Raw genomic sequence first — 19,026 nt, 5'->3', positions numbered from 1 at the left:
TGGTCTGGGCCCTCCAGTGCCCCGCTCATCCTGCTGCTGGTTAGGGACAGACCTGGGACTGGAAGCCATGTGCAGTGGGGCTCAGCCATTTCCAAGAAAATGAATCAGTTCCAAGTCTCACCCTTCCCACCTTCCACCATTGTACCCGGTAGGCAGGAGACCCTAGGTTTGTCCTCTCCTGGAACGGCTGTGATGATGGAGCTTCAAGAGGTCCCCAGATTCATCCCTCCAACTTGAGGGTGGGAGCCTCCAAGCCAACATGGAAAGTTGGGAAGCTGCAGTCATTCCTCCTGAGACATGGTGGAAGAGTTAGAACTCAGACAAGGGACACTCCTCTGCTCCTGGCCCTCTGGGGAAGCCACTGTGCTCGCGAACTTCAATCTCATCATCTGTCAAGTGAGCCATAGTAATACTTGGGACATCTAGGGTAGGACCACCCATCCTTGTAAGGGACTGGCCTCATTGTGGCAGGGCGATCAGGGTCCTGGCCCCTGCACCGCACACATCACTGGTCCTGCCAATCATTGTGACAAACAAAAATGTTCAGTGCTTTTCTCAGGATCCCCACAGTTGGAAAACCACAAGTTCCCTGTTTATCGGGGACCGGCCAGTGGGGGTGTCAGGGATGCGGCCAAGGAGGGTGGGCCCTGGAGTGGGGAGGTGCTGGCTAGGACCACTTGGAATGCTCAGCCCCTCAGACCAAGGGCAAGACTGCTGGGAGGCCAGAGATGCAGCCCAGTGGAGACCAGCCCGCCCGCCGTTGGCCTCTGGCAATGGGGCTCCGAGGGGAGGTGGTGGGGCTTGAAGCCCAACCCAAGGGGTACAAGGTAAGAGGTCTCTCAGAGCCCGGGGGTTGGGGCTTGGGGTCTGGCTGCATGGGAGAGAGAACCCAGGCCTGGGAGAGTCAGGTTTGGGTTTAAATCAGGACTTCAGCATCTACCAGCCGTATGTCCTTGGGCGACTCACCTCCGATCCCTTTTCTTCAGCCATGAACTGGCGCTAAGGCAACCTTGTAGGTGGTGGCAAAGCTGAAAAGTGACAGTGTACGTAAAAGTCTCTTCCTGGCACACAGTAGGGGTGCAATTTGGTATCTCAGGTTTTCGCTGGGCATCCTCAGACCAAAGCAGGAGCACAAACAGCAAGAGAGGGTGAGATCCCCCAGGGAGGGGACGGCGAGAGCAGAGCCGCCGGCTGAGGAGTCACCGGCGCCTCCGGTGCAAAGTGCAGGCAGAGGACGAGGAGCCTGGAGCGGGGGCGGGGTGGGGGGACGGAGTTAGGGCCGTGGGCCACCGCCATCCCGGGAGATGGTGACCAAACCAGGCCCCAGTGTTTGGAAGATACACAACCAGCAGTGATTTCGGGGCCAAGAGAGTAGTGGGGGCGGTGAGCTGAGATGGAGGGGGATTGGATGAAAGTGGAGGTGGGGGCAGCGGTGGTGGGGGCGGAGCGTTCTCCCGACGGCCTGTGGGGGCTTCCTCTGGTCTTCTCAACGGCAAACTGGGTGCCTTTGGGCAATGACCCCCTCCTCCAACCAGGTCTAAGCATGTAACCCAGGAAGACAAGGGTAGGGCACGGGGGTGTCTGGAAGCAGCCCTGCGGCGAGGGTGTGGAGGCAATGGGAGGGCGGAGAGCTGGCTCAGCGGACGAGCATCAAGGGGCGGCCAGCCTCCCCTGCTGGATGCCGGGGCCCAGCCCAGGTGCTGGGCAGGCTTGCCGGGCGGAGGGTGGAAGGCCGATTACCCCAGGAGTCCGTGCCTGACTCCTTCCAGTGGAAGCTCCGGGACAAGCTGGGGTCACTCTTCTGGGGCAGCCGTGCTGGTGAGCGGGTAGTGAGCTGGAGGGCCCGTGCAGGCCGGCAGCGTCTGCCCCTCGTGAGTCCCACGGAAATCCAGGGCCCCGGGTGCCCACAGTGCCTCTGGGGGGCCGGCAGGGGGAGCGTTCTCTCCCCACTAATTGCCTCTCAGGAGAGGAAGGCAGAGAGAGAGGATGACCTGACTGACCCACAGTGTCCCTCAGGGAGACTGGATAATGACGGAGGGCAGGGAAGGGGCACGTGTGTGTGTGTGTGTGTGTGTCTGTGTGTCTGTGGGGCTGGCAGGGCTGGTGAGAGGTACTTAGCCTCTCTGAGGACCCCCTGGGCCTGGCGGGATGGTCCGACCATAGGATGCAGGCCCCTTCAGGGGGAGGACGTACACGGGTGTTCCCCCTGGGGCTTGCTGAAATGCACCTTCCCAGGCCCACGTGCAGACACGTGGAACCAGACTTTCCTGCCTGGAAACAGCGTTTTAATGATGCTCTCTAAATGGTTTACATGTTCGTTAAAGTGAAGGAAAAAAATCCTGGCCTCTGATTGGTTTGGAAACTTCTCAGGACGCGTCCCCTCCCAAGCTGTACTTGTACTCAGGGCTTCGCGGACTGAGAACAGGTTACTTCTGTTCTGCGCACCTTAGAAGGGCCTTCCTGGAGCCAGAGCCTGGGCCTCCAGGTCAGACTCAGATGCAGGGAGCTGGGTGAGGAGGGAGGCGGGTGGGCGTGCAGGTGAGGGGGGCAGGGTCTGGGTTACAAGGCTGGCTGTTTGTCGCATTCCCTGGCAGGGCCTCTCCCACCCTGGGGACAGGGGACTTTGAGGTGAGCTATGGAGAGAGACCCAGTGTCTGGGCCCAGCATGGCCACTTTTCCAGCTGCCTGGTTTAGACAATGCACTTTTTCAGAATGGATGTCTTCTCACTTGGAAAAGGGAAGCTAGACTAGATCAGTGACGGGCCACTGGGACCGAACACTGTGTACAGCTGGGAGCTGGACAGCGCAGCTGGGCTGGGGCCCTAACCTGGACCAGTAAAGTCAGAAGCTTTGGTGCAGGGTGTGGACCCGAGTCTTCAGTTCCTAGCCACTGAAGGATGGCCCCTTTGAGCTGGAGTCTCTGATCCCCAGCAGCTGGACAGGAGCTGGGGGAGGAGCTTGGTTTCTCCTCACTCACTTCTCTCCCCCACTTACTTCAAGGAGAAACTCCACTGGCTAAAAATGCTTATTTTACTGCTGAGACTAAAAGTCCTTTGGCAATGCTTTGAGTTGCAAACGCATCAGGTTTTGATTCAGGGATGGGTTGAGGCTAACATTTTCAAGAGGTGCTAAATTTCGGAGGCCTGGCCGTGCTGTGCAACACGGTTGCTCTAGAGCAGAGAGGTGAGGAGGAGACACCGAAATCCCCACCTTAGCTGATGGCCCTGAAATACTTCATCACCAAGTCAGAAGAAAGCATAGAGTTTTCCATTAAAAGCAATTTTTTTTTAAATATAAGGGGCAGAAACATTTGAGGGCTTAAAGCAGGTGAGTTTGTAATTGAAAGGAGAATCCGTGGATGGCTAAACTTTGAGTTTAACTCTTAGCTTTATAAAACCAGGTTATCTAGAGCTTCCAATATCTGTACTGTAAGTAGAACATTACTTAAGGACATGCTGGAATCAGTTGAACCAAAAACCCCATCTAACTGACTTTCGTAACTAGTTTGCAGTAAATTCATTCAACAAAGTGTTGATCACCTTTAGTTATTTATTTATGGGCCCTGAATCAAACTGAAGAAAATATGGTACAATGGAAAAGGATGTGGCCTTTGGAGTCTGAAATATCTGAGTTTAAATCCGGCCTTCGCTCCTACCTCATTGTGTGAGCTTGGACAAGTTTATTAAGTCTCCTCTGCCTCGGTTGCTTTGTCTGTGAAATGGGGATAACAGTGTCGACTTGCCTGCTCCCCAGACATGTTGAGAAGATTAAATGTGTTCACTTATGTCTCTTATGGTATCTAACACATAACAAGCATGGAAAACTTAGCAGTTCTAATTAGAATACTGATATTTTTCCGACATACATGTAATGAAGTTTTGTATGTTATCTACTTCTCAACAATGCAGCAAGGAAGATTCTATTTGGCCCACTTCATAGGTGTTGAAACTGAGGTGCCATCACTGAGACTTGAGCCAAGGTCATCCAACTCCAAGTCCCACACTCTCTCCATTGCATTCTCTTGACCAGAGACCGAACATGCCATTTTAACGAAGTGCCAGGTCAGTAGGTGCCAGGGGTGGCTGTCTCTGTCATTTGGGGAGATAGCAGATCATGAAGCAAAGAGGTTGGAACATCTCTTAGGAAATGACTGAGGACCTCAAGTCACAGAAGAGGTGAACAGTAGATGTTCCACGTCAACTAATAGTGACCAGTTCTGGACATCACCCTACGTAAACCAGGCTCACACCACCATCTGCTCCGTTGGGGGCGTCTGGCTAAGATACCAGCGTATGTATATGTATATATACTTTCAATGTAAAAACTTTAAAGATCACCTCCACAGAAATTTTAAAAACATGTCAAATTTTATTAAGAATATCTTCTGCACTCAGAGCAGGAGGGATGACTCTGGGCGTGAAGACACAGCCTACACCCAACATTTGCCTTATTTTTAAATTACTATTTAATTTATTTTAATTTATTTTTTTATTATTAACATTTACAGTTTAAACAACCAATGAACAATACCTGTTCTTGCAGCACAGACTCCCATTTTAATAATTCTGAATACACAGAATGGTCCTGGATGAGCTGGGAATGCTCATGAGAACCAGTGAAAGAAGTTCTGTTCCGCCAAAGAGCTCCCGACCCAGACGGACCCCGTCCAGGTCTTGCTGGAGAAGAATGCTGAGAAAGGGCATTTCTTTTCAATCTCAAAAATAAGTAGAATGTCTTTTTAAAATTATAAAGGGCACATGTAAATCTATTCCTTTTTAAAAAGCTGGAGTTTCACTGAAAATGAGCAAAAGGCGTAGACATATAATTTATATGCAAATAGTATTCTTAAAAAAATACTAGAAAACTCTTTAATCTCATTAGCAACCAAATATATCTAAAATAGTACCACATTAAAATGAGGTACTCTTTTTTCCCATGAAATTAGCGAAAGATTTCTCATTTTTAATGACCACCAAACATGGATGAGAACGTGGGGGATCAGGTGATGCAAATTAGTACAGACTTTTAGAAAAACAGTTTGGCAGCAAGATGTCAAGAGCCTTAAAAAACATCGGTATCCTTTGACCCAGTAATTCCATGCCTGGGAATCTACCCTAAGGAAATCACCTGCACTTCAAGGGAAAAAAAATTATATATATATAATTATTTTTTTTCATATCTATATGTGAAAAAAATAATGGAAAGTACTTAAATGACCAACAATAGGAGATGGTGAAGTATTTTATAGTCTCATAATACAGTATCAAGCATTAAAAACATTATTCAGGTATAAAAAATAGGTTTAGGAAGATTTTGAGATTCAAAGGGAAATTCTTATATTAGGTTAAAAAAGAAGTTTATAAGGATGAGCACAGCTATCAAATAATTAGGGGAATGGTGGGAAGGGAATACATCAAACTGCTAACACGAGGGGCAGGATTAAGAATGACTACTATTCTTTTCTGCTTTTTTGAGTTTTCCAATTTTTTTTCTATTACAAAAAATATATATATGAATTAAGGAAAGACACTTGGACTTTTGGGTTAAGAACAAATTTTGTCCAATGACCCTGAATTTATCCTCCTCTCCCAAGTGTTCACATCTGCAGAGTCACCAAATGTAGTCAGGACCAGAAAAAAGCACTTCAAAGTCAAGAGAGGTCAGTGCCAAGGGAGGCCAAGGAGAGAAATAACTGGAGATCGATAGACAGAAGAACGAGGGAAATACTAGTGAGCAAAAAACAAACACAGCCAGAGCTGGGGACTGTTCTGGACCGTTTCCAGTCAGTTCCATTCTCCTGGGGTCAGCAGACAGATATGGGGAGGGGGCAGCTGACATCCAATAACGGGGTGCATCTGAGATGCCCTTCCTTGACATGTTGCGTGGATGGGCAGGGGGCCTCAGAAGCCCGGAATTTGGAACCCCGGGCAGCCTGGGGTGGCTGTCCTTGGCAAGTCCTTGATCTTTGCCCGTGTTCTTTGTGCATCTCCAGTGGGGTGAGCTCCAGACTCAAGACCATCTCACAGCTGGAGCTCTAGAAATCTAAGTCGTCTTGGCCAAAGCCATCTGTCCTGTCTGTGGGGAGCTTTTTAAACCTCATTTCTGTGGAAGTGAGACTCTTCACTACCTTCTCGTCTTCTAAGTCAGAACTTTCTTCTGCCTTCTGCCCTGGAGTCGAGTCTTTCTCCTCCCCGTGCTCTGGAGTCAGTCCCTCTTCCTCCCCCTGCTCTGGAGTCAGTCCCTCCTCCTCCCCCTGCTCTGAAGTCAGTCCCTCCTCCTCCCCCTGCTCTGGAGTGAGACCTGTCTCTTCCCCGTGCTCTGAAGTCGGTCCCTCTTCCTCCCCCTGCTCTGGAGTCAGTCCCTCCTCCTCCCCCTGCTCTGGAGTCAGTCCCTCCTCCTCCCCCTGCTCTGGAGTCAGTCCCTCCTCTTCCCCCTGCTCTGGAGTGAGACCTTTCTCTTCCCCGTGCTCTGAAGTCGGTCCCTCTTCCTCCCCCTGCTCTGGAGGTCAGTCCCTCCTCCTCCCCCTGCTCCTGGAGTCAGTCCCTCCCCTCCCCCTTACTCTGGAAGTCAGTCCCTCCTCTTCCCCCTGCCTTCTGGAGTGAGACCTTTGCTCTTCCCCGTGCTCTGAAGTCGGTCCCTCTTCCATACCCTGCTCTGGAGTCAGTCCCTCCTCCTCCCCCTGCCTCTGGGAGTCAGTCCCTCCTCCTCCCCCTTATGCTCTGAAGTCAGTCCCATCCTCTTTCCCCCTGCTCTGGAGTGAGACCTTTCTCTTCCCCGTGCTCTGAAGTCGGTCCCTCTTCCTCCCCCTGCTCTGGAGTCAGTCCCTCCTCCTCCCCCTGCTCTGAAGTCAGTCCCTCCTCTTCCCCCTGCTCTGGAGTGAGACCTTTCTCTTCCCCGTGCTCTGAAGTCGGTCCCTCTTCCTCCCCCTGCTCTGGAATCAGTCCCTCCTCCTCCCCCTGCTCTGGAGTCAGTCCCTCCTCCTCCCCCTGCTCTGGAGTCAGTCCCTCCTCCTCCCCCTGCTCTAGAGTTGGTCCCTCCTCCTCCCCCTGCTCTAGAACTGGTCCCTCCTCCTCCCCCTGCTCTGAAGTCGGTCCTTCCTCTTCCCTCTGCTCTGGAGTCCTTGAGCCTGAGGGGTCCCCTTCTTGCTCAGAGGCAGAGCTTTCTGGACACATGCCGGTGACTTTTCTCTCTGGACCAGAGATGCCCTTGGACTCGTCTGCAGCAGTTCTTGTGTGTCTGTCTGAAGGCTCATCTTCAGAGCCTTTCTGGGAGAGCTGAGAGCACTTCCCCAGAGACGACGCGCTGAAGGAGGAGAGGCCTGCTGTCTGGCCTGACCTTTGGCGGGCGGTGTCTGCACCGGGGGCCGGGGATGGTGTGGGCCTCCCCTCCCAGTCTGGGCTGCCGTTTCCAGAAGCCTCACCCCACTGGCTGTCTGCCGGGCCAGCCTGAGGGCCCTCTTCTTCCTCATCCCCGTGTCCCTCTCCTGACTTGGGCTGTGGCTCCCCTTCAGCTTCCTGGGCCTCTGCGGGGTCGGCGCCAGCATTCTGTCCTCCCAGACTTCGGTCACCTCCTCCCGAGGCGTCGCCCTCCAGAGTGTCGTCAGCCCCAGAGCCCACCCCCGAGTTTTCTTCCTTCCCACCCACGCCCCGCTCCTCCATCTCCGGCCCCTCCGGGTCGCTGCCTCCACAGGGATCTGTTTGCCTCTCTCTCTTCTGAGCAGCTGCCTCCTCCCCCGCCCCCCGGGGGTCTTCATCTCTGCCCAGGGTCCGACTGCCCTCAGCCTCGCCCCTCTCCGCCACCCCAGGGCCCTGGCCTGAGCCCAGCTCCAGGCCTCCGTCGGCTCCCTGGTCAGCACCTGTCCCAGAGGGGTCCCTCTGAAGGGGCACCATCTCCCTCTTTGCAGGAGCAGCCTCTTTGGTCTCCAAGTGCGCACACCCTCCTTTCTTCTGCAGAATCTGCTGCAGGTCAAAGGCCTCTCTGATGGGCGTGCTGGCCACCCCCACCTTGTCTCTCGGGGAGGCTGGAACCACTTTCTTCCTCACGCAGGCCTCGCAGGGACAGAACTCGTCCCTCCCCGCCTCCTCCTCCAGCTGGGCCCCCAGGGCTGCGCTGAGGGCTGGCGCGTCCTCCAGGGAGAAGGAGGGCGGCCCCCAGCCCCACATCTGCTCAGAGAAGGCCGAGAGGTCCCGCAGACCCCGGAGGCGGCGTCTGCGCTGCTCTGCCTGCGGGGACACCTCCCACCTGGAGGTCCTCCCTGGGCGGCCCAGGCACCTGTGGCCCCCACCCGGCTCTGGATCTTGCGGAGCTCCTTCTCCACGCTGTCCTGCAGCCGCTGGCCCACGTCCTGCTGCAGCTCAGCCACCATCTGGTCCAGCAGGTCGTTGCTCGGCAGGTCCCAGCGGGCGCAGAGCTCGGCCGTGGCACTGGCGAGGTGGGCCATGAAGGCCTTCTCCATCTTCTTCAGCAACCTGGACACCCAGAGCGGGTCAGGCCCCAGAGACCCTCTGCGAGGTGTAGGAGGGCCTGTCTCCCCAGCTCCCTGGGGGAGCGCGGCCTGGGTTTGCCCACAGCCTGTCTCAGTTGCTTTGGGCAACTTCTCTAAAGTGAGCTCAGCTTTGGAGCCACTTTGAGCCGCAATGGCATCGAAGTCTCCCTCTCTGAGGCTCCTGGGGCCCTCTGTCGGGTTCTCTTTCCTCCCTGGAGGGCTTAGTGTGGCCGAGGGAGGGCCTCCTGCCTCCTCTTCCTGCAGGCTCCGATCTTCCCGGGCTCCCATCCCATCCTGAGAGCCCATCCCTGACAATTCCTGTCCTGTGACACCTTCCTCTTCTGGAAACCCTTTGACACCCTCTTCTTGCAGCTCTGCACTTTCTTTCTCTTCTTTCATTTCCTCTAATTCTACCTTCTCTTCCTGCATCATGTTTTCAGCCCCCTGGTCTAGGTCACTGCCCAGCAGCTGCTCCTCACTGTTTCTTTCTGCCGCATCCTTGCTGGTAGCACAAGCATCAGAATCACTCGGCTGATGGGTCCCCAGATCCTCTGGGTTCCCTGAGGTTCTGGAATCAGGTCTCTGGCAGGGGATGTTCAAGGGCAGCTCCATCCTCTCAGGGGCCAGGGTGCAGCCCACCACGCAGGGTCCGCTGCCATCCCCTGAGCCTCCGGAGCCACTGGCGACGTCCACCCCAGAGGAGGACGTTGGTGTGAAGTCCTCAGCTGCAGCATGTGAGCCTGGGCCTGGCAGAGCCTGGCCCCAGCCGAGCTCGCGGAGACCTGAGTCCAGCTCCTGGTGCCCGAGGCCACAGCCTGGCCACAGGGCCTGGAAGGTGCTCAGGAGCTCCTGGTACCTAGGAGAGTCCATGAACCTCCCTTTGCCAGCGGGAGACCCAAGGTGGTCGTCAAAGAAGCGGAGCCTGGCGAGGCAGGTGATGAGGGCCTGGGCTGAGCGGCTGAGCCTCTTGCCCTTGGAGCTAGACACTTCAGGGAGGCTGCTGGGCCGGCCCTGCTTGGAGCCCATCAGCGCCTTCATGATCTGTATAGAGGCAGAGACCCTACTGGGAAGCACGCTCTGGCCCATCCCGCAGTCTGCAACCGCTCCTTTGTCTGTCCCCACCTCCATGGGGGCTTCTGAAACTCTGCTGCAAGGAAGGCTGTCTCCTGACTTGGGATCAGTACCACCAGGCACCGGTAGGGCTCCATCTGGTTCTGCTTTCTCACTGGCGGCTCCTTCCAGGGACGAGCCTCTGGCCTGAATTGGCCCTTCCAGGCCATCAGGGGAACGTTCGTCACCAGGGTCCTCCGCAGGGCCTTCCAGGCCATGCGCAGCCCCATCCATGCTCTCATCCACTATTTCATATTTCACTGGGCCCCGGCTCCTCCGGGATGTTGCTCAGCCACTCACGGACCACGGCTTCTGGGGAGGCCCGGGGCAGAGCGCCCAGCACCAAGCCGCCACCTTCCTCTTGCTCTCCGAGGCCTTCCCCTCCACCCGCAAACCTTCCTTGGAACATTCTCCCAAGCCTGGGATCACTGTGGGGGCTGCCCCTTCTCACAGCTCTGACTGGTCTCCCTGCAGCCCCTGTCTGAGAGTCGGGGGGCCGAGGGCGCCACGCGCCCTGCTTTCCCTCCCTGGCCTTGCCCCCTCCCAGCCTCCCATCAGCACCGTGGTCTCCAACACTGTGGCTGTGGCTGCATGAAGTGTGTTTCTTGCCCACGGGCCATGCGCTGGGGGGCATGGGGCAGTACCTGCTGCACACCAAGCATGCCTCAGAGGAGGGCCCCTGGCTGCCCCAAGGCTGGGAGGTCAGCAGCGGCCATGTCTTCCCACCGGGGGACCCGCGGGCTGGGGATACACTCATCTGTGAGCAGCAGCTGCCTCGGTGGGATCCCTGCCACCTCCCTCCCTCAGGCCACCCGACTGGCAGGACCAAGGGCCAGGAAGCCTTGGGACCATCACCCCCTGCCTTTCCGCCCAGGCCATCAGCTTGGGAGCTGAGAGAGCCGGATGTGTTGGAAGGTGTGGGAGCTGGTGAACACGCCCTGAACTCAGGGCCGGTCTCAGCGGAGGGCGAGTTCGGTGGGTAGAAGTTGGAAGCACAGTCGGAATTGCTCACAGGGGTGATGGGGGCACTGCTGAGCCCTCGGGTGTCCTGGGAATGGAGAGAGGCCGAGAAGGGTGGCCCTGGGTCCCAGGAAGGCCACTTCCTGGTGCTACCCGGGCTTTCAGAGAGGCCGGGCGCTGGGCCATCTGGGCGGGCCCCGCCTCTGCTGGGTGTCCCCGGCACCGACCTGGACACAAGCGAGCCGAGTAGGCTGTGGGGGTCCCTTGAGCTGTGGCGCGGCCTGGGGCGGCCCCCCTGGGCCCCTCGGCTGGCGGAAGTGCCGGGTGAGGACAGACGGCTGGCTCTGCCCTCCTGCTTTCTGCTCCCGCCCGGGGCTGAGGCGCAGGCGGAAAGTGGGGAACGGCCTCCTGCATTGTCCCCAGGGCCAGCCCGGCCCAGAGCCAAGGGCAGCCTCATCCCAGACCCACTCCTGGCCAGGGCGTGCCTGCTGCCCTGTCCACTCACCTCGGCCTGTGGGTCCTTGTTCCTCAGAGATGAGGGGCTCATGGTGGGGGGACTGCGGCCTCCCTGCTGGGTGGTCCCCCTGCAAGTCATGACCCTGCTCACCTTGCTGGGGCAGCCCGGGTGCAGCTCACCTCTTTCACTGGACTCCTCGTGGGACCCGGCACTCGCCGAGGAGTCAGGAAGAGGGCCTGTGGGGCCTTGGGTCCCAGGTTTCAGGCAGCTGTGATGGTCCCTGCTGCCCAGTGCTGCTCCTCCGCCTGGGCCCTCACCAGCCCTGGAGGCCAGATGTAGGTCACAGCTGCCCCTGCCATCCTCTAGGGACCTGGAGCAGCAGGAAGAGTTTGGCTCTGAGCCTTCGGGGGCTCTGTCACTGGAGGCAGGGCTGATGCTGTCCTTGCTCCTTCTTTTCCTGGTGGCAACCCCTTGGCTCCGGGGGACCCTGGAGTGGGAGCCCTGGGTCGGCCCAGGCCTCCTCCGAGAGGCTGTCTGATCTCCCTGGGAGCCGTACAGGGGGTTCATCCAGATCTCGTATGGGGACCCTGGCTGCCACCGGCCACGGTCAAAGGCTCCCATGCCTCCTGCTTTGCAGGGCTCCAGTCCCTGGCCCCCAAGCTCTGTGGGGTCCCCAGGGTGGCCCTTCCACACACAGTGGGGGGGATCTGCCTCCCCCAGGACGGCACCCTCCCCACTGGCTGCCGTGAGAGTGCTCGCCCTCCTGACCCTCCTGGACCACAGGAGCGGGTCCTCCCCCATCAGGTGGAAGCGGACTTTCATCTCCACAGACAGGCTGCCATCCTGGTTCATGCGGATGTTCTTCTCAATGTCATCACCAGCCACCAATGGGCCGAGCTGGACAGGCATGTCCCCAGGGTGCCTGTCAGGAGCAGGGCCCATGCAGGTGCCAGGTAGGGACACGGAGGGGTCGCTGAGCCCAGACCTCTCCGACAGCAAGGAAGACCGCCGCGGCCTGCTGCCCGGCCTGGACCGTGAGTGGATGATGCTCTGCTTGGCCTTTGGCCCCCAGCTCCCTGGTGCACGAGGAAGAGTGAGAGAAAAGAGGGAAGGACAGTGAGCTGCTGCAGGAGCTCCGGGCTGGAAGAATCCAGGCTGGTCGTGAGCCTTTCCCAGTCTGTACACCCTGCCACCTCCAAAACCAGCAGTAAGGACAGAAACCGTTCTAGAATGAACTTCCGCAGAGCTGCCAGGGGGTGAACCTGCAGAGCCTAGCAGGATGAACTTAACGTCTGAATTCGGCCTCACCCTGCCACTTCCTAGCTGTGCAGTCTTTGGCAGAGCCTCTTTCCTGAGCTGTAAAAGAGTCATGGTGTCTGGCTGGTTTGTTTCGAGGATGCAAGGCAGTGCCTCTAAAACTTCCTGCAGGGTTGCTGGCCCAGAGCAGGTTCTCAACAGACAGGGGAGCTGGCTGCAGAGCAGCGGTGCCCGGAGCTAAGTCCTGGACCTGCTTCTACCCGCCCCCAGCCCAGGAAGCACAATGAGTAAGCTGCCGCATACACACCTGATTGTAAACTGTAAAGTGCTTTGCAGTTATTAGAGGTGATTTATCATCTTAACCCTCATCAAGCTTTGGGGTTGATAAATGCTTGCAAGGAAGGACCTGGACACACAATAGCAGGTCCTGAGACCTAATCTTGCCCCTAAGCCACGAAAGAGAAGAAGACGGGGTCACTGGGGATAGAAAGACGTGACCCCAAGAAAGAAAGAAGCCTCTTGGACTTTCTCAATTCCTCTCCTGAGCTAAAGCTTGGCAGGGTGGGGCTGGCGGAAGCCGAGCTGATGGCCAGCAGCAGAGCAGACCCCCTTGAGTCCATCTGGGCAGGAGACGGTTTTGCCAAGCCCTGCTCCCCCGTCAGCACCAAATGAGACTGGGGCTCCTCTAGAGAAGGAGCTGTGGCTGGTGGTTTGTGCCTCCAGCCCCTGGCGTGTGGCGGTTACTGGGACCACTGTTGTCATTCTCTTAACAGACTTTCACAAGGGCATTACTTTGTTTATTCACCCAGGTCTGTCCATTGTCGCTCCAATAATTTTGCTGAAACTTTTACTCTGCATGTATCAATTGTGCTTTTGAAATAATGTGTTTTTCTTTTTTTAAAATAATAAAGCCTACCTCTGGCACTTAAGACTTCTCGGCTATACACATGGACCAATGGATGATTGATAGTTATCATTTGTTTTGGTCTGTTTGGCCTCCACTGTTGCCTAAGAGAGTCATGACTCTTGAAAGATGCAAATGCCACACACTCATGGTCCATTGCCTGTATAATGTCATGTCCATCATGGTCCTTAATAAAGTTTATTTTAGATCCTAGAAGCTTAGGGTTCCAGATCCCCTAATCCCTGTTCTCTTTAAATTCCAAACTCCCCTCTCTCCTCTCCCAGTCAAATGTTCAACCCAGTTAAAGCTGATAGTGATGACAAGGAGGAAGAGGCAAGAAAGACCCCAAAACAATTGGGATGCCCAAGAACTGTGGCCAAAGGTAGGTTTCCTAAATTATTTAGAAAGGAAACCTGTCCAGCCCTACTGAACCTCCGCTCAGTGTCAAATAAGATTGGGGATACTCCAAAACGAACTCACCATATTTGTTCCTTGAAGTCTGTGCAGATAAAGTTTCAGTTCCATTCCTTCTGACATCTTCCATTGCCAGAGGTCTGAAGGGCTCATGGCCGGCGCACACCAGCACCGGCGGGTTGCACAGCAGACCCTTCAGAGAGTCTACCTGAGGAGGGAGAGAGTTGAGTCAGGAGGCCTGGTCTGCAGGATCCCCCTCTGCCCAGTGAGATGGAGGGTTTCAGTGTTGGATTATCGAGGGGAAACAGGGTGCTGTTGTTATGCCATGGGGTCAGGGAGGAGGTCACATGTTGCCCAGGGAACCCCTTGGGACAGCTTCTGTGGTTGCCACATTCAGTGGTAGAAGTGACCACAAGATCACGGCAGCCCCATTTAGGAAGGATTTCCAAGGACCACAGGAATAGTGACCCAGTCACTCCATCAGGTCCATAACCACAGTCAGGTGTAGGGCAGCGGGAACCTGGAATGGACGGTGGGAGGAAACTTAATACCAACAATAGCCTTGCAGTAAATGCTCGAATTTTCTTCACAGCTCTGCTAGGCGTGTATGTAAACCAATTTCCCATATTTTTGCTCCTCCTTTCCTATAATGCTTTATATAAAGTAAATTGGTGGTTGTGGACTTGAGAGTTAAATCTTAAGTTAGAGGCTATAAAGGTGGGATTGTGACTGGGCTGGAGGATGGCTGGTGCAGCACTGACATGACTTTGGGGAGCAGGTGACTATGTCTCGATCGTAGGAAGGATGGTTCCACTCTTAGCTGGGAACACGCTGCAGCAGCTGCTGTTCAAATTTAAGGACTAGCATGAATGGTGTATAGAGGTGTCATGTAGCCACAGGACTAGACTGTGGGAGATTGGGTGGATTAGGTCAATCAACCTCCATCTTCCAGCCCGTCTGCCTTTGGTTACATTCATGTTCTGCAAAACCTACAAAGGCAAAAATCACATCCCCTAGCCTTCTTTACAGTTAGGCTGAATGCGGATCACACTGTCCATCTAGCAGCTCAGGACTGGGAAGGCAGGAGAGGTAGACACCACCGCTTCTCCTTCTGGTTGTTGTTGCAAAGCAAGTCTGTGGGTATCGAGCAATCATGGCAGCTCGGGCTGCAGCGGCCAGACCCGGCGCCCTGATGCTGCTGGGCGTCGAGATGCAGCCGTGGCAGCGTCCTGGTCCGGCTTTGTGAGCCTGGGTCCCACCACAGGGAAGTGATCCTGAGCTCAGTAACCACACCGGCTTCAGGCCGAGGTGGCAGTTTTCTGCAGGATGCTGGGCACCATTCTGCAGACCCCGCATGGGGTTCACTCCAGCTTTCCCAAGATCAGGAAGCCCCCTGATGCCCTGTGTTAAATTGCTTCCTGCTGAAGTTTCTTGGAGAAGTTTCTGTTTCTTACACTGAACTCTCACCCGTATTAAGAGGGTTGGATAAGAAAATAATCAAAGTGTGCAAGCCATAGGGTACAAAGTGCTCGCTAAATGGTAGCTAAAAGCATGAATAACCATTGTGCGTGTGTTTAACTGACTGAATGTCTCCACTCTCTTCACTTCTAATGTGTAGCAGGAGCAACCAGTGCCTCTTATTAAGGCATAACTCCCCTGTTCCAGCTAAGTGCCTTGAGCTGAGGTCCAGAGAACTTCGTAAGGAAATGTCATCCTCAGCAGCCTACCTTCTTCCCACTGGTCGTGTACACCTGCTTCACGGGAAAGTGCAGAAGATCCGAGGCTTTGCTGAGAAAGGCCGACAAGTTCCTGGTGTTTCTGTGACTGAGCACCACGGTCTGCTGGAGCCGAGGGTCCCCGTTCTTGACCAGCGTTATCCTCCTGGGGGTTTTGAGACTTTTACAGGAAGAGGATGTTCCCGGTGCCTCACAGCGTCCTTCGAAATCTCGTGACGGCTGAGCGGGAGGGCTTCTCCCCGGGGGCCGACCTGGCCCAATGGGGGTCTTGGGGGGCTTCTTATCGGAGCAAAGGTAGCAGCCACCATCCTGCAGCTGCTCCAGGGCGCTGAGGCCGTGCAGGCCACGGGGTGTGGTGACGGAGCGCACCCCGAAGGAGAGAGGCATGCGCTGGGAGAGCTCATCCATCAGGGCACCAAAGCTCCTGAAGACCCGCTGGTGAACAGCCAGGCGAACCCCGGCAAACCGGGGGTCCCCTCGCTTGAGGAAGGTTATCTTCTTGGCTGGCATGACCTGCGTGACCGAGGGGATCCGGGCCACAGAAGGCAGGAGGCACGCAGGGTGGCCGGGGGCCTGGGCATCCCTCTGGGTGCTGTGCATGGTCGGGGGGGCCAGGCAGCTGTAACAGATCAAAGTAAGGCGAGGGAGAGAGAGTCACCCGCGGGATTCTGCGTTTTCTCTCTCCCCTTGGTACAGAGGTGCTCCCTGCCCACCCCAAACTTGCTCCACTCAAGCGCGTAGAGGCAGGTTCATCCATTTTGACAAATAGGAAAAAGGCCAAGCATCTGGCATCAAACAGATCTGAGTTCAAATCCCACCGTCTCCACCTCCCACTTCCTGCCTGTGTGACCCAGGAGGTTCACGATGTAATCTGCTCTGCTCAAATGCAGCCACACTCGTCTGCACGGGGTTTATAAGGAGTCAATGAATTCACACTACAGAGCACCTGGCAAAGAGCGAGCATCCAATAAACCTTTATTCCTTCCCATCCTCTTGCTGTTTCTCTTACCCTCTCCTCCCACCTGGACCTCCTTTGAACACTGTTGAGTTTATCTCCTAAGGAGGTGGGTGAATAAAGGGACGTGAAAACGCCAGATGAGCGGCCAGGGACACAGACCCCTGGCCCAGTCTCTCAGAGCCAAGTCTCCTGTGTGACGGTGGGGGCGTCCCAGCTCTCTGCACTCACACCCTCCAGCTGCCAGGTGGGAGGGCTGGAGCAGAGTCCCTCATCCCAAACCCCTCAGGGCTGGCATGCAGACAAGGAGATGCGTGACTCAAAGAAGATGCCACTACTTGACGCTGTGTGTTTTCTCCATTGTATAGGGAGGTTTGCTTTAATATCAAAAGAATGTGCCCCCCTGCATTCTTCCGAAGTCTTTTTGGTTCATGTGTGATGAACCAACCCTGTGGGTAGGTACCGCAGCCCACTGCCACTGACACGGGAGAGAGGGCGTCAGGCCAGCCATGTAGGTTCAAGGCCATTCGTCCAACTGTTCGTGTCTGTTCCCGCCATGGTGGCCCTTTGCCTCACCCGGGACTCCTGCAAAAGCCTGCCACAGCTCTCTGTGCTCAGGTCACCATGTTGCGCTCTATTCTGTGACCCCGCCGGACAAGCTGTCCCAAAATCCAGCTCTTCCCAGAACTTTCCTGTGCTGCAAGCCCCTCAGGTGGTTTGCAGTGGCTGCAGAAAAAGCCCAGGCCTTTACCCCACGACCCACGGCCTCCCGGATTTGCTCCAGCCACCCTGCTGGGCCTCGGCTCTGGCCTCTTCCCTGCAGGAATTCTCCTCTCTGACCAGGCTGCCTGACCCAGGGGCTCTCCCTGCAGGGTGGACCCATGCTTCTGCACCCTGCTTGGCTTCTCTCCTTTGGGGAGGCTTCCTCAGCCCCCCATTCTGGGGTAACCGCTTTTCAGCCTGGCTCCCTGACATTTCCCACATCCTGGGCCTGTATCCTTCCTGGCCAACTACCCCAAGGCATGGGGTGCAGAATCCATACTCCCCGGGGCCCCAGCCCCATGCTTGGCACACAGCAGGGGCCCAGGAAACACCCCTGATTGATAACACGGGTACTTCCCAGAGCCTCACAGCAGAGACAGGCCTGCCTGCCAGTCGGCTGCCACGCAATCAGGTGAGGAGTCTCCTCCGATTACGTGGGGCTCAGACCCTGGCAGGACCCGCATTACTGCGCCCACTGCAGTGACCATGGTCTCCCTTGATGCAGCCGCCAGCCCCGCCCACGGCCCAGCCAACACCCAAGGCTCCCTTCATACCGTTACTCACCGCTTATCCCCATTCATCTTTGGGGAAAGAACTCTTGTCTCATTTTCAAAATCTGGGGGTGCAAAGAGGCCTTATAATCTTCTCTGCTCTCTGGCACAAACTTTATAATTAGCCTCCTCAGCCTCCTCCCTCCCAGCTAAGCCCTCTAAGCTGCTTTCTTACCCTCCCGCTAATGTCCCCGCAGCGGCTGCGCACTGCTCCTGGGCCGTGCCTTCCCGGAGGACTGCTCTCTTCCCCCTTGATTTTCAGTTTCACTTGTGACAATGAGCACCCTTCTTGGCCGTCACTGAGGGACTGAGAGGGGAAGGAAGGCTCACAGTGTCCCGTAGAGTCACCAGTGTCCCCCAGCATCACCATGTCCCCAATGTCACTATGTCCCTCCAGGGTCACTGTGCCCCTGAGGATCACCGCATCCTCCAGTGCCACTATGGTGTCACTGTGTCTCCCAGTGTCCCCCATAATCACCATGCCCCCCAGCATCACTGCATTCCCCAGTGTCACAGGGTCCTTCAGTGTCACCATGTCCCCCACATCCCTGCTGCCTCCAAGGGCCGCAGCTCCTCACAGCCCACTTCTGAGCAGAGAGGGCCTCTCTAGCGCCCCCTGACAGCAGCTCTGCAGGAAAGGGGAGCCTGGCCTGGAGGGAAGGCAAAAGCCATCGGGGCTCCTTGAGAACCCAGGCCAAAGCGCCTCGTGGTATATTCAGTACACTTGAGAACTGACGGCCCCTCTCCTCTGACATTCCTCTAGAAAATAACCTCTCTCTGAACTGGAATTCTCAATCTCCAAGTGGATTTTTGAAATAAAAAAGGAAAAGGCCCGAGGGACCCTAAATACCAAAGATCAGGCTGTCACCAGCCAGGGTCCATCCCGAAGGCTCCTTCCTAATGCGAGACCAAGCACACAGCCCCAGAGAAGTGAGGGAAGCTGCGGACCGACCCTCCCTGCTGGCATACCTGCACCCAGAGAACAGACCATGTTCTGCGCACACACACAGACACACGTATACACATATACACACAGACACACATACATGCACGTGTGCACATTTACACGCACATCCACAGATACACACACAGAGCGAAGTTACAACACTCAGGCCCCAGGTGCAGGAGCTGATGGTGCGGGTGGCCTGGGCACATGGCCTGTGCCGGGGGAGGGCACGCAGGACTGCACGCATCACTCAGCTCCTCAAGGGAAGACCAGGCGACCCCTTGCTCTCCAGCCCCGTCAGCAGACACAAGCAGGGTCTGCATCCTCTGCAGGGTGAGTCACAGAATCATGACCTCCTCCTGCAGCCACAGGGAATGAAGAAGCAAACTGATTTTCCTTTTCAAAGAGGTTTAATGAACTTTTGATTCTTTCACCTTCAAAACGACCTGGCCCCCAAGGGGGCTCATTCACTTAATCACCTTCATTCAC

At 55.9% G+C, this 19,026-nt stretch overlaps 1 protein-coding gene across 1 annotated transcript; it reads right to left on the bottom strand.

Moving 5' to 3' along the window:
• Positions 1 to 6,725: 6,725 nt before the first annotated feature.
• On the bottom strand, positions 6,726 to 17,762 carry RP1L1 (RP1 like 1). Its single transcript, XM_032470836.1, is given in 7 exon segments — positions 6,726 to 8,282; positions 8,285 to 9,862; positions 9,864 to 10,643; positions 11,061 to 12,088; positions 13,654 to 13,795; positions 15,315 to 15,942; positions 17,605 to 17,762. Coding segments are annotated over 7 exon segments (5,730 nt in total). The 5' UTR covers positions 17,622 to 17,762.
• Between the last annotated feature and the right edge of the window lie 1,264 nt (positions 17,763 to 19,026).

This window comes from Camelus ferus, chromosome 31, assembly GCF_009834535.1.
Source record: "Camelus ferus isolate YT-003-E chromosome 31, BCGSAC_Cfer_1.0, whole genome shotgun sequence".
NCBI classification, from domain to species: domain Eukaryota; kingdom Metazoa; phylum Chordata; class Mammalia; order Artiodactyla; family Camelidae; genus Camelus; species Camelus ferus.
This window is presented reverse-complemented; position numbering and strand designations above follow the sequence as displayed.